The sequence below is a fragment of the Bos mutus genome, chromosome 10 (genome assembly GCF_027580195.1).
Source record: "Bos mutus isolate GX-2022 chromosome 10, NWIPB_WYAK_1.1, whole genome shotgun sequence".
Taxonomy (NCBI): domain Eukaryota; kingdom Metazoa; phylum Chordata; class Mammalia; order Artiodactyla; family Bovidae; genus Bos; species Bos mutus.
In genome coordinates, this window is record NC_091626.1 from 14,179,902 (window position 1) to 14,193,961 (window position 14,060).

The 14,060-nt window shown below is 51.4% G+C and overlaps 1 protein-coding gene across 2 annotated transcripts in view; it reads left to right on the plus strand.

Annotated features, from left to right (window-relative positions):
- MAP2K5 (mitogen-activated protein kinase kinase 5) overlaps nt 1-12,382 on the plus strand; it is a 280,907-nt gene extending 268,525 nt beyond the window's left edge. For both annotated transcript variants that reach the window (XM_005893296.3, XM_005893295.3), the window contains one exon: nt 11,927-12,382. In XM_005893296.3, coding sequence (XP_005893358.1) covers nt 11,927-12,031 — 105 coding nt within the window. In that variant the 3' untranslated portion in view covers nt 12,032-12,382. The remainder of the gene's footprint in view (nt 1-11,926) is intronic.
- The last annotated feature ends 1,678 nt before the right edge of the window (nt 12,383-14,060 follow it).

Here is a 14,060-nt window from a genome sequence, read left to right on the forward strand (position 1 = left end):
TTTATTTCAGATTTTCCAAAAGGGCTGCCCCAGCCAGTCCCCTGGTTCCCCTACACTCACCTCAGCAGCAACCCTGTCTACTGAATTGAATGAAGCTCAGATAACTGGGGTATCATAGCTGGAAACCTTAAAAAAAATAAAAAATAAAAGATGGCCCTTCAGTTACAGTTATCTACCCCAAAGTTCAATATCTGGTGTCCTTAGCAGTTTTTCCTTAAGGTATTTTGTTGGTTTGATAACATCAAAAAATCTCCACTTTAGGTTCAGCCTTTCTTTGTGTGAAAGGTTGTTTTTCCTTCCTGAGAAGCTAGAAGCTGTTACTGAGATGGATTTTGGTAGCACCTTTACTTAATTGGATGTTTCTTGAAATGAGATGAAGCAATAGATAAGAATCATTTTAAAAGTTTGAAGTGTGGTATCAGGGCTCACAACCTACCAGGGTGACTATTTGTCAATACTTGTTGACACCTCCAGGTCACCAGCATCGCCACCCTGCCCACTGCCCCAGCACCACCCTCACACACCTCCTCTCCCCTCTCTCCTCTCCCTCCTGGGGAACCGTGATGCTACATTTTCAGCGTTGGTCTCATATCATTCATAAGATATGCCCTTACTATTTAAAATTTTTTCCTGCATTTATGGGCATGTACCATTTTTTTATTCCCTAATAATGTTTGCTTCTGTTCTCTCTTTACCAGTTTTATCAGAAGTTAGTCTATTTTACTAACCTTTTTAAAGAACCAGTATTTTATTGATTTGATCATCTCTTTAATGTCTAATTCTTTTTGTTCTTTATTACTGCTGTTTTATGTTTTCTTTGGATTTACTTTTTGTTCCATTTATAATTTACTGACTTAACTCATAAATTTCCAATCTTTTTTTCCTTAACATATCCATGTAAAACTATACATGACTTTACCCGCATTCCACAAATATTTATATAGAGTATTTTCACTGTCATTCATTTCTAAGTAATTTTCCGTTTCAATTGGGATTTCTTTTTTGACCCATGAATTATGTAGAAGTATTTTTGTTCGCACATACTCAGTGTTGTTTTGTTCTCTTGTGATTGTTATCTTCTTTTTGTGCCCCATGGTCAGAGAGCATGATTGATATAATATCAACCAAAATAACAAAGACCTTTGTTACTTGTTGAAATGCCTGTGGTTACTACACTGTGGGTTTTTTTTTTCACTGTACTCTCTTTGCTTCAAAGGAATGTGATTCTCTTAATTGTTGAATGAAGTGTCCTTTTTACATCCTTTAGGTCAAATTTGTGAATTGCGTTACTTACATATTTTGTGTCCTCACTAATTTTCTACCTGCTTTATCTATCAATTACTGAGAGAGCCGTGTTAAAGTCTCCCACTATTAGTGTGGTTTTGCTTCTCCTTGTGATTTTGTCAGTTCTTTCTTTAAGGTGGTGATGTTAGGTGCCTGTGTCAACATGCTATATCTTCATTTTAAAAGGTTTCTTTTATCTTTATGTAGTGACTCTCTTTACCTCTAGTATATTTTAAGTTTTATTTTTGTCTGATATTAATATACATATGCAATCTTCTTTTGGTTAGTATTCGTCTGCTACATGTTTTTCTGCCCCTTTGTTTTCATTATTTCTGTGTTCTTTTGTTTTAAATGAATCTCTGCCTTTTGCTATTGATGTCTTTAATTTTATCTGACTCTCTTTTAATTCATTAGTTTAATCATTTATATTTATTGCTTATTGATACACCTAAATGTTTTTTTCTACTCTTCTGTTTTGTAGTTTTCTCTCTACAATGCTTTTCTGACTTCTTTTTTCTCCTTTCTTTACTCTATTAGATTGATTTTTTTTCTTTCTTTGTAGTCTTCCCATCGGTTTAGATACTGTATTCTATTTCTAGCCTTGTAATGGTTATCCCCAAGTTTCTCACTTAATTTAGCAAAGCCTAAAGGTTAATCACTAGATATACCCCCTTCCCGACAATATTCAGCTTTAGGTTCAATCTCCTAACCTTTATATTAGGTAGAATTGGCTTTAACTGCACGTGATTAAAATAAACAACAGCTTAAATATGACAGCAGGATATTCCCCGCACATATAAAGACAGGCAGGACGTATCCCAGATTAGGTGGCAGTTCCTTTCTAGTCAAGGGGCATTTGAGCTCTAGCCAACAGGAATGAGGAAGAGTGGTCAAAACACTCCTTTGTTTAAGGACAGATCTGCGGATCAGCACACGCTTACGGGCTTCCATGGCGCTGGCCAAAAGCTAGCTGCCAGAGAGGCTGGGCATGCGGCTGCTTTGCTGGACGACACTGTTCCTCTGTGTGTGTGTGTGCTTTCCCGTTGTGGTGTTTGTTTTGTTTTCTTTTAATTTAAATTTATTTTTTAACTGAAGGATTATTGCTTTATAGAATTTTGTTGGTTTCTGCCAAACATCAGCTCTATTCCTTATTAAACTTAGGATTCATATCACTAAGGAAAAAGGAGGAATGGATATTGACAGGCAGCTAGCAGCCTCAACCTCAGCTTTACTCCACCGAATATAAGGAGACTAAGAATTTCTGATCAGTCCCTTCTTCTTTCATGTCCAGGATTTCATTGGCATCGTTTTTAGTCTTCACAATTATTCATTACTCTTGTTCTCATTTTGTATAATCAATACCTGTTGATATTTATCCATGTGTTTACCAGTTATCTGTTCCTATTCCTGTTGCATCCTACTTCCTTCTCCTGAAGTTTCTTTTCCTTTTGGAAGTACATTAAGAGTTCTGTCTTTTGTTCTAGGATTATCTTCACTTTGCCCTCTTTTCTGGGGGTTGGGGGGAGCTGTACTTCACAGCTTGTAGGATCTTAGTTCCTGAACCAGGGATTAAACCCAGTCCTCAGCAGTGAAAGCTCAAAATTCTAACTACTGGACTTCTAGGGAAGTTCTGCCCTAACTCTTGATTGTTAGTTTAATTGGATTTAAGAGTTTAGATTGACAGTTTCCCCAGAGCCTTGACTCTGTTTTCATCTGGATTCTCCATGCTGCTGCTGCTTCTAAGTCACTTCAGTCGTGTCCGACTCTGTGCAACCCCATAGGTGGCAGCCCACCAGGCTCCTCTGTCCCTGGGATTCTCCAGGCAAGAATACTGGAGTGCGTTGCCATTTCCTTCTCCAGTGCATGAATGCATGCTAAGTCACTTCAGTCATGTCCGACTCTGTGCGACCCCATGGACAGCAGCCCACCAGGCTCCTCTGTCCACGGAATTCTCCAGGCAGGTCTCCAAAAATTCTCCACTGGAGTGGGTTGCCATTTCCTTCTCCAGGCTGCTCCACTAGCTGGTGAGAATCTGCTGGCTGCCCAGTTGCCATGGTCTTTCTCTCTGGGGGCTTTTCCCATCTCTGTTCCTGGTGTTCTGCAGTTTCCCCACAATTTGTCTAGGTATAGATTTCTGTATAGTTATTCTACGTGGAGATCATTTTGATTTTTTAATCTGAAAATTCATATCTTTCATCAGTTCTCAAAATTTTCAGATGTTGTCTCTTTGAATATTTCCCATCTTCCACTGTGTCTCGTCTCTTCTCATTCTTTCCTCTGGGTCTCTCTCTTTCACATTAAAAAATTATTTTTTGCTTATCTGTCAGTACTGAGTAGTGCTTTAGATACTTTTCTCAGACCATTCTTCCAGCTTGCTAAGTCTCTCCTCAGCTGTATTCAGCCTGCTGTCTGGCTCATCTATGGAGAGTTTCTTTTGTTTTTCCCACTCACCACACGTGTTATTTCTATAAGTTATATTTGATTCTTTTTCAAATCTCTCTTCTCTTTTTCATAATATCTTGTTCTTAGTGTTTCAACTTCTTTTATGTCTTTAGTCTTTTCAACTGTACATTGTTTTGCATTTTCTTTCCAATTATTTTCTATCACCTTGGTTCTGAGAGCTATAATCTTCCTGCATGTTGTGTCTGCTGACTCTTGTCCATGCCCAATTGTTTGCTCACGTGTTTTAGAATTTTTATTGTAAGCTCATTCTGAATGAGGCTTATTGCTGTGGAAATGATTGCATTCCAGAAGTACTGCCTCAGAATGTGTTTTCATTTGCTCCTGAGAGATACTCCAGAGTATTGCTAGATCAATATCAATGTTATGTTAGGTTAATCAGCCTTGTGTTCTCAGACCAGAGCAGTGGTACATAGGACCCCAAAGTGCACAAGGCTCAGAGTCACCTTACACAGCATCCCCTTTGCTGGTGGGCAGACTTTCTGCAGTCCCAGCTTTGCCCAGGGTCCTAGGCCAGCTCCCCAGCTGGACTTTGTCTCCTGTTTCCACTTAGTATTACACTTTCCAGGTACTGCATTCCTGGAACTGATAGCCTCCCTTAGGGCCACAAGACCTCAACTCGCACCCTTACTGAAGAGGTTTTCCGTTTCCTCTTCATTTTTGGCACTTGCAGATTTCCTTTCTTACAAATTCATCTGTTATGGTTTTGGTAAAATGTTCCTTGACTGGGAGTTTGTAGAGGAAGGACTTTTAGGCTTGGTCTCTCCCCATCTCTTCATTCTCTCACTGTCAGAATCAGTCCATTCTGTTTTGTTCAACAAGCTCACTGAGCTCCCCACTCTGTGCCAGAAATTGTGATGGAACTTGCTGTCTCTTCCCTCCCCTCTGCCCACTCACATGCCCACATATGCGTATATACACAGAGAGAGCCAAGGACTCAGAGTTTAAACATCAAATCTCAAAAGGTAAGAACAAAAGAGGACAGGAGGGAACCGTCCTTTTGAGCACTGTGTCTGTAAACCGCCACCACACAGCCCATCACACCAGAAGACAAACCCTGAACATCCAGACGCCTGTGATTGGCCGCCCTATTCACTGCTTGGACCTGCTGCAGAATCAGCCTCTCAGATAGGAGGCCTCAGCATTATTGGAGCAAGAACCCCACTCTCCCTCTGGCATCCTCCGGTCCTGACTTCTCTGGGTATCTGCTCAGCCCGAGACTGACTGGGATAGCCAGCATGCTCCCTGCTCTTCCTGCTCACCCATCTTGTCTGAGTTCTCTACAGGGCAGCCACCACAACCCCTCTAGATGGGCAGGGGGCACCTTCTGCCACCCACATGGATCCACTTCCTCCAACATTTACTCCCGGGTACTGGCACACACACACACACCCACTCCTTTCCCTTCACAGTGGCCCACTGCAATTTCCCTGTGCCCTCTCCTCCACCACACTGCTCTGGTCCTGGGGCTGCCCTGTCAGCATAGGCCCTAGAATGACTGGCGGAGCCTCTGAAAACACCTTGCCCTCTCGATGGGCCATTTCCTGGCCAATTACCCTGTGTAGGAACACATAGATCTGCTCAGGTGAAAGCAGATCTCACCTTGACCCCCTTAGGTGCCTCACGTACAGTCTAGGGTGGCTAGAGGTAAGCAGTTTGCTGCTAATAATTGAATATTTGGAAAGAAACATCTATTTCCGTGGTATTTGTGAAGAATAAACTCAGGAAGGGTGATTGAAATTGCATGTCACAGCTGAGGATCATTTCTTCATTTCAAAGAAAATTAAAAGCTAGAAGGGAACCCACACCCCCAGCTTTAGGAATCAGAGGCTGAGAAAGCACAGTCTCAGGACCAACGCCTTGCCTCTGAGAGCTTTGCAGCGGGGCATTGGCCCAGGTAAGCCGGGCTAGGCAGACGGTGAGATTCCACACGAGCTGACAGGCAAGGCTCACACCTTCATCTCACTGCCGCTCCCCTAGGTGTATTCTACATGGAAGCATAGTAGCCTCCCATCACGCTACTCAGTGTGTGTCTGGGAAGCCTGTCTGCACTCAGGCAGTTTCCTACCCCAGCCCGGAGGCAGAGGGAGCAGAGATATTCAGTAGGGTGACAAGGCCAGCCAGCAGCCTCCCCATGTTCAAACCCAGCTGAGAAATAAGACTCAGGAAATGGCCGAAAGGAAGCATCAGCTCTCCTTCTATGCAATCTGAGTCAAAGGCTGTGCTGATGTGCTGGGCCTTGCTGGGAATTTCCCACAGAGCTCCATCAGACGTGAACAGCAGTCTGGAGCCTGCCTGGGAGCTCGCCAGAAGAGGGCAGGCCAGAACCCAGCCCTTCTGTGGGCAGGAGACCCCCTGGGCTGGGCCTGCTGCATACTTCCCGCCAGCCTGACTCCTCCTCCTCCCCGGGGATAGGGTGGAGAAGTATAATGACAACACAAGTCCCTCCATGTGGGATGATGAAGAGGAGGTGAAAGTTGTATCAGCCACTTCTCACCAAGTAATTTACTTATTACTCCACAAGTCTATTTATTGACTATTACTTTAGGCCTGTTCTATAGACGGGGAAGCTAAGGCACAGAAAGACTAAGCACTCTGTCCAGGGCCAGGGCGCTTGCACGTGTCCTCAGCCATCACACTGTCCTTCCTCATCAGCACCAGGGCTGGATGGTGGCGCCCACTCTGCAGGACAGCCAGCCATCAGAGCAGGCACCAGGGGTCTGCGTGACAACCCCAGCCCACCCGGTTCTCTGCTCCTTTTCTGTGGGTCTAGATTCTAGGGAAGCAGCAAAATGAAGATCCAGGATCTGGAAGAAATTTTCCAGAGCTACAGAGACCACACCCTAGAGAAAAAGTGAAAGTGAAAGTCACTCAGTTGTGTCCGACTCTTTGTGACCTCACAGACTATACAGTCCATGGAATTCTCCAGGCTCCCTCATTGCAGGTGGATTCTTTACCAGCTGAGCCGCAAGGGAAGCCCAAGAATACTGGAGTGGGTAGCCTATCCCTTCTCCAGTGGATCTTCCCGACCCAGAAATGGAACTGGGGTCTCCTGCATTGCAGGCAGATTGTTTACCAACTGAGCTATCAGGGAAGCCCCAGTTAAAAATAATATACCATAAAAATGAACAGGCACAGAATTTATTATCCCATTCCTACAAATAAAGCCTGGGTTGTTATAGGGGGTGGAGGGAACACAGTACCTCCTTCGGTAACTTATTCAAGGGGTTAATAAAATATATAATAATAAAAAATAATATTGTTCCATATATTCTTTTAAAAAGTAGGGATTTAAAAGTTACTGTGCCCAACCTCAGTGAGCAGAGTGGTGTGTCTTCGTGGCAGAACACCGTCCTGGGTTCAGCCCTTAGCTTTGCCACTTTCTAGCTCTGTGACCTTAGCTCAGGTCGTGTCTGTTGGCATCTTGGTCTCCTTTGTCTGTAAACAGGGTGCTGGGTGGCTTCAGGGCCATTTTAGGCAACCCAGGCCTGGCCCACAGCAGGGGCTCGGTGACCAGATGCAGGCAGAGAGGACAGGCAGGTCACTGTTTCCTGCAACGGGGTGTTAGTCACTTCAGTCGTGTCTGATTCTTGTGGCCCCATGGACTGTAGCCCACCAGGCTCCTCTGTCCATGGGATTCTCCAGGCAAGAATCCAGGAGTGGGTTGCCATTCTCTTCTCTGGGGGATCTTCCTGACCCAGGGATCGAACCCAGGCCTCCCATATTGGATTCTTTACCTGCCACAGGCCCACGGCTAATGGAGGACCTGCTACCTGCCAGCACTGCGGCAGAGCGGCAGCCACACCAGCAAGGCATTGCATGATTCACATGCACAGAGTTCTGTAGGAAGTTATTCAAGGGAACAAAGTGTGGAGACCCCAGTGGAGTAAATTCCTATTTGGGAAGAAACTTGAAGCCCAACTGATGTCACAGAGCAAAGTGTCAGTGAATGAGCAGTGGCCTGGGAGTCCAGACATGTCAGCCTCAGGCCGCCCTTCATCGCAGCAGGTTTGAAAAGTCCACCTCGTGCCCGTGCGGTGGGCACCCGGACCCCTCCTCTCCCTGTCCCCTCTGGCAGAAGCATGGAGGGCTGTCCATAGGGGGAGGGTCATGCTGTTAGTCATCAGGAAAGCGTCTCATCACGATGACACGAGTGGGCAAAAATTTAGGCCGTTATTACCAAAGTCGAGGGCCAAACTCTAGCGAAGCCCTGGACGCTAGTGCCCAGGTGGAGGAGGGTGTGCTGGACCGCCTCGTGCTCTGGTTCCTCGTCACGAGTTGCTGCCGGAGCACCATCTGCCCGGTGGTGGGAGGTCCGCACCCAGCGACCCGCTGGCTTTGCTTGTCATTGACCCGTCGCTCCCGCTCCGCTGTGCCCCACCCTGGGGTCCATCCTGCCTCTCACGGTCCCATCCTCTCCCCTTCATTATGCCTCCGTCTTCTGTGGCGGAGTTTGTGGTCCATTTTACCTCAGCCCTCGCCGGTTTAATGGTTGCAGTCGGCCCTGAGAGAATCCGGGAAATGAGAGTGGCTCCCACTGCCTGGTACAGAGGCCAGTGAGCTTGTCGGCGGCTCCAGCCTGCAGAGTGACCGCTCACACACACACTGTGCGGGCAGCAGAGGCCTGGGTGTCTGGGGGGTCACCGTGGGTGGAAGATGCTCTCGACGAGCGGCGTGTGGGTGTTCTGGCAGCAGCGGGTGGGCCACGCCCTGCTCCTGTTGTCCTGGCAGCCCGAGGGAGCTGGAGGACTTGTCCATGTCTGGATTCCTCTGCCTGGGAGAGGGGGCGGGGTGTGCATTTACCCAGGTACTGCAGAGGGTGTCGTGCAGGGGGCCACACAGAAACCCCAGGAGGGGCCTGTGAGGGCAGCCCTCATGCCATAGATGTAGGAGAGCACGCGGTCCTGAGCATGGCATTTGGCATCCAGAGACCCAGGTGGTGCTTCCAGCCCAGCCCTGGCTTCCGTGACTTCACACAGGTCCCTGAGTGTCTGTTTCCTCATCTGCCAGGTGGCCATGTGCACCTCCGCAGTGAGCTTGGGGATCTGGTGGGAGGATCGGGACTAAGCTCTTGGCAAGGCCTGGCACACAGCGCTCAGTCCTGGGTGCTGGACTCGCTATTAACCAGTGTGCAGTTTCCATCCGCCTCCAGGCTTCTAGTGGTTGCAGGCACCTGCTCGGGCCTGTCAGGAGCTACCTAGGAACTGAGGCCCCTAAGGGTGGCAGAGTGATCTTCATGCTTTTTCCCAGCATCATCCATCAGCTTTTGTTTGCTCATTAAACTCGTGAGGAATACCTGCTTCATGCACGTCTGGGGCTGGAGGAGCGTCTGCTACATGGTAGGGAGGAAAGGAGCCCACACGCTGGCGGGGTCACAGGGGCTGGGGTCCAGCCCTGAGAATGTACCAGAGGAGCAACCAGAAGCCCTAGCACTTAACGAGTCATGTTCCTTCCAGGGCTCAGTTTCCTCTTCTGTAAAATGGGGTTATGGTGTACTTACCCTGCTTCCCACCCAGGGCTGATGGGAGGGCAGAGTCAAGTAAGAGTGACCTACCATCCTGACCCCACTCTCCCAGGGGTCAGGACCTGCAGTCTCAGTCCCCTCTGGTCAGACAGGCCTGAATCCTGTGGCAGAGATCAGGCAAGGAGGAATTGACTCTCAATGTCTGCCTACCCCAAGGCAGCCCAGGAAAAGCCCCAGACAGTAGGTTTGGGTTTCAGAGACTTGTGATCCAGTCACAGCTCTGGGAGCCAGAACAGGTCAACCATGAGCCTGTGGCCTGTTTCCTCATCTGCAAAGTGGAGATTATCACGCCCACCTGTGTGATTTAGCGCCTCCCCCCCAGACCTTGAGGTACCCTTGGACCCTGCAGGCAGAAATGCCCCCAGACTGCCGTGATCTCTCGCGTTCCCAGTGCCGCCTCTGCTCTGGTTTCCTCTGGACAACTCTCCACGCTCTCACTCCCCACATCCTGGCTGTCTCGGCGCATCCAGTCACGTGGTGGACCAGGCAGTCTCCAGTTCCCAAGTTCACCTGTCATAGCCCAGGCTGCGTGGAGAGGCTGGGGTCTCCCCTCCGTCTCTGTGTCTCTCCTTTCTTTCTCCCTCTATGATTCCTCTTCTTATCCCCCCAAACCCATCAACAGTAGATGGGGACAAAACCACTTGTCTCAGTCACTGCCGTACAGGGTGGTGTAAAGCCCCAGGGGTACACAGGAGATGGGGGTCCCGTCCCAGCCAGGGGGTGGGGGTCGGAGAGGAAGGGGGCTGAATCTGCACCAAAGTGGTGGATGCCCACCCTCTCCTCGTCCGCCTCCCGGGACACCTGGGCGAAATGCTTCCTGCAGCGCAGCCCTCAGCCTTGCTGTAACGGGAAGAACGCTCCCCTCTCCCCTCCTGCGGTTCTGCTCTGCTTGCTCCTGAACAGATGATAGCAGAGATGCAGCATATGGCCCCCAAAGTCACCCGGCATTCTGGGAAAGTGACACTGTGCACCCCGGGCTGCAGGGGAGGGGCCCATTGGCTCCTGAGCATAGCATCTCCCTTTGTTCTTCAGAAGGGCACAAGGTCGCCTCCTCTGAGCCTCCTGAAAAGGAAACGTGCTCGCTGACTTCAGGAAGAATTCCTTCTATCTGGGCGCTGATTCAGGCAGGCATACATGAGGTGGGATTATACATATGGGGGGGACATATGAGAGCCACAAGAGAGTCCCACCTGGGCTCTCCTGCCTCAGCCCCCGCTCAGGCTTGTGTGGCCTGGGGGATGCCCACCCAACCTGACTTCCCACCTCCTTCCCCAGCTGCAGTCTGCAGGGGCACCTGCTCCCTTGGGGGGGGCCCTGCAGGTGTGTTGGGAGCCACAGGCAGATCACAGAAGGTGCCAGGCGGGGCTGCAGGCCCAGCTCCACTGTGATCTTCGTGAGCCTCTGCCCTGGGTGCCTTGGCACCCTCTAAGCCGAGCTCCCTTCCTCCCTGCACCTTGGACACTGTTCCCGGTGCCTCTGAGCTGGCCCCACACAGGGTGCTCCAGGGGCAGGTTTTCTTGCCCAAACTGGGAAAACCGGGCAAGGGGCATGGTGTCAGCCGGGGTGGAAGCCTGGAGGTTCTTCTGTCCCAGGGACATCTCGGGGCTGACCAAGCAACCCCCTTCCCTCCCCCAGCCTGGGCTTTGACTGCTCCTACAGACATGGGGTCTGGGCATCCAAGCCCCCACCCAGTGTCTCCTGATGAGCTCATAGGGAAAGCTGCCTGGAAAGCCCAGCCTGGTGGAGGGCAGTGGGGATTGAGGGGGAGAGGGCTCAGAACAGGCGGAGCAGGGCAGCTGGAGCTGGAGAGCTGAAGCCAGAGGGAGAAAAGGAGCTGGGGGGTGTGGGAGCCCCCATTCTCTCTGCTCGCCCACCGTGGCTCCCTGAGTCTTGAGCTACAGAGTTTGGTAGGGGAGGACACTGCCACGCGAGCACTGCTTAACAGACAAGCACTTGGGGAAGAGTAGAAGGCTTTGCAGTTTTCCTTCCACCCGTGGCTGCCCCTGCTTTTTTCTGACCATTCCTGGGAACTCCCAAGGAGGCCCTAAGATCATCAGGAGGGATCTTGTCTCCTGGACAGCAGGGGAGGGACTGACTGTGGGTAAGCAGTTAGAGCCTGAGGCAGCTGTACTCCAGAGTCTGCTCCCCAGCCCCCAGCTGCTCAGCAGGAGCCAGCGCATCCCTCCTGCCCCCGCACCCCCGACACTTTGCCTTCCCTCCATGCATAGACTGTGGCTTGTTCATAGGAGAGCTTGAAACAAAAGAAAACTGGGCTTGATGTAGCCCCTGGCGAGATGATTCTCTGGTTTCTGGGCAGCAACTGGACTGGAACGCTGGCGGCTCTGGTGCCCGGCCTTGCCTGCCAGCTGTTGGGAGTGACGCTGGGCCGAGGAACTGCCAGGCTGTGTGGAATTAAGACAGGTTTATACCCTGGGGGACCTTCCAGGCTGGTTGGAGTTTAAGGAGAAGGTAGAATGTGAGGGCTGCAGCGAGTGCCCCAGACAGGCTCCAGACTGCTCTGCCTTGGGCCTCAGTGATCAAGGCTATAAAATGGGACTGAAGCTGCCCTCACCTCACAGGGCTGTTGAGGAAGGCAGTGAACAGGCGACGTGCAAAGTCCAGGGAATGGCTGTCACAGCTTCCTCCTCTTCCCCACAGGGCCACCCATTCATCGTGCAGTTCAATGACGGAAACGCCACCGTGGTGTCCATGTGGGTGTGCAGGGCGCTGGAGGAGAGGCGGAGCCAGCAGGGCCCCCCCTGAGGCTGGGGTGGACGCTGAGAGCTCAGGACTGGTCACCAAGGGGAAGACCCACCTGTTGCACCTTCTCCGTTTGCTGTCCGCACCGAAAGAGCTTTGCCGGACTCACCTTCGACACTGCTGGCAGATGGCTTTGCCTAGGGAGCCCTCAAGGGTGGCCCGCCCTGCAGAGCCAGCCCTCGCCTGCCTCGGGTCTGGAAGCCTGACTGGCAGGGTTTGGGTGGAGGGCTTGGGGCATCATAAACGGAGGCCCCTACACCCTGGCCCCCCTTTCTTCTTCCTAACCGTCTTCTTTGTAAAAGGTCGGGCCCAGTAAGCATCCCTGATGGGAATAAAAGTATTACTGCTTTGTAACCGCCTCCCCCTGTGAGGGCCGTGCTGCACAGAGTGTCTGTTGCCCACGCAGGGCTGGGAGTGGGGCAGGGATGGCAGGGGCGGGTAGTGCCAGCCCCTCCCCCAACGTGCTTCCTCCAGTTCTCTGAGGAGGCTCGCAGACCAACCCATTGCACAGGTTAAAAACTGAGGTGTGGAGGTCCCTGAACCAAGCCACCTGGCACGGAGTGGCCCAGCCAGCACCCACCCTGCGCCATTGCTGGGCTGGAGTTTGTCCTCACCCTCGAGAGCCAAGCAATCCCAGCTCCAACTCCGGCTCCAACATGGTGATCTGAGCTGGAGCCGTGGGTGAAGGAGACCCAGAGCTGGAAAAGGGCTGGGGTGGTTCTCAGAGGCACCCCCTTCCCTCCCATCCCAGCCCCGCCCCCAGCTCCTCTCCACAGCGAGTCGGCCCCCACTGCCCTGGACCCCAGCCTCAGCAGGGCTCACTCACCTCGGGCCATTCAGAGCCATCCTGTCAAGTAATGCTCTCAACCACCCGCCAGGTAAGTGTGTTTTTACAGGAGGCCTCTCCTCCCATTTTATAGGTGAGGAAGCGAGGTTCAGAGAGGCTGGGGTTCCACTTGGCAGTCCCAGTGTTATAAGAGCCCCCTCTGCCACTCTCCCGTCTCCATCCTCCCAGTGCCCTCTGGGGTACTGGGCCATGGCCGTGCTGCCTTTCTCTTTCACACCCCACAGCTCGCCCACCTGGAAGTCCTGTTGTCTTTGCCTTCAAAGTATATTGATTCCACCGCTTCCCATCCCCATCCAAGGCATCACGCCTGGACCAGCACACAGCCCCCTCCCAGGCCCCTGGTCCCACCTCCCCTACAGTCTCTTCTCCACACGGCCGCTAGAGGGAGCTGGCTGGAACACTGGGATCATGGCCCTCCCCACCCAGAACCGCCAGGAGCTTTTGTGTGCTCACAAGACCCAACAGTGGCCTGTATGACCCTATAGTCTGCCACAGCCCCCCACCCCGTTATCTCTGACCTCAGCTCCCATCACACCCCACTCTCACTCCACTCCGGCCACCTGGCCTCCTTGCTAAGTCACTTCAGTCGTGTCTGACTCTGTGCGACCCCATAGACGGAAGCCCACCAGGCTCCCCAGTCCCTGGGATTCTCCAGGCAAGAACACTGGAGTGGGTTGCCATTTCCTTCTCCAATGCATGAAAGTGAAAAGTGAAAGTGAAGTCACTCAGTTGAGTCCAACCCTCAGCGACCCCATGGACTGCAGCCTACCAGGCTCCTCCATCCATGGGATTTTCCAGGCAAAAGTACTGGAGTGGGGTGCCATCATCCAGGCCCACTCCCCACTGAGGGCCACCACAGAGATACCAAGCTGACCCCCAAACTGCAGGAGCAGTTCATGCTCCCTGCATAGCGCAGGGCTATGGGGAAGCCGCTGCCCAGACCCGGCCCCCAGCTCTCAGTCCCCCATTCGTTAATCAGGGGCCGAGGGGCTAGTGCTCATCAGCGGAAGCTGATGGCAGGTTGCTTCCTGGCCAAGGAGCTTAAGAGGCAGACGTGCCTTCTGTGCGCCACATTTTCCCACCCTCTTCTAAACGGACAAGTGACTGTGGTGGGAGGCGGGGAAGGGCTGAGATACAAGCGAAGGAGCCTGAATCCTTGAATCACCACATGGAGGAATGTGTCAC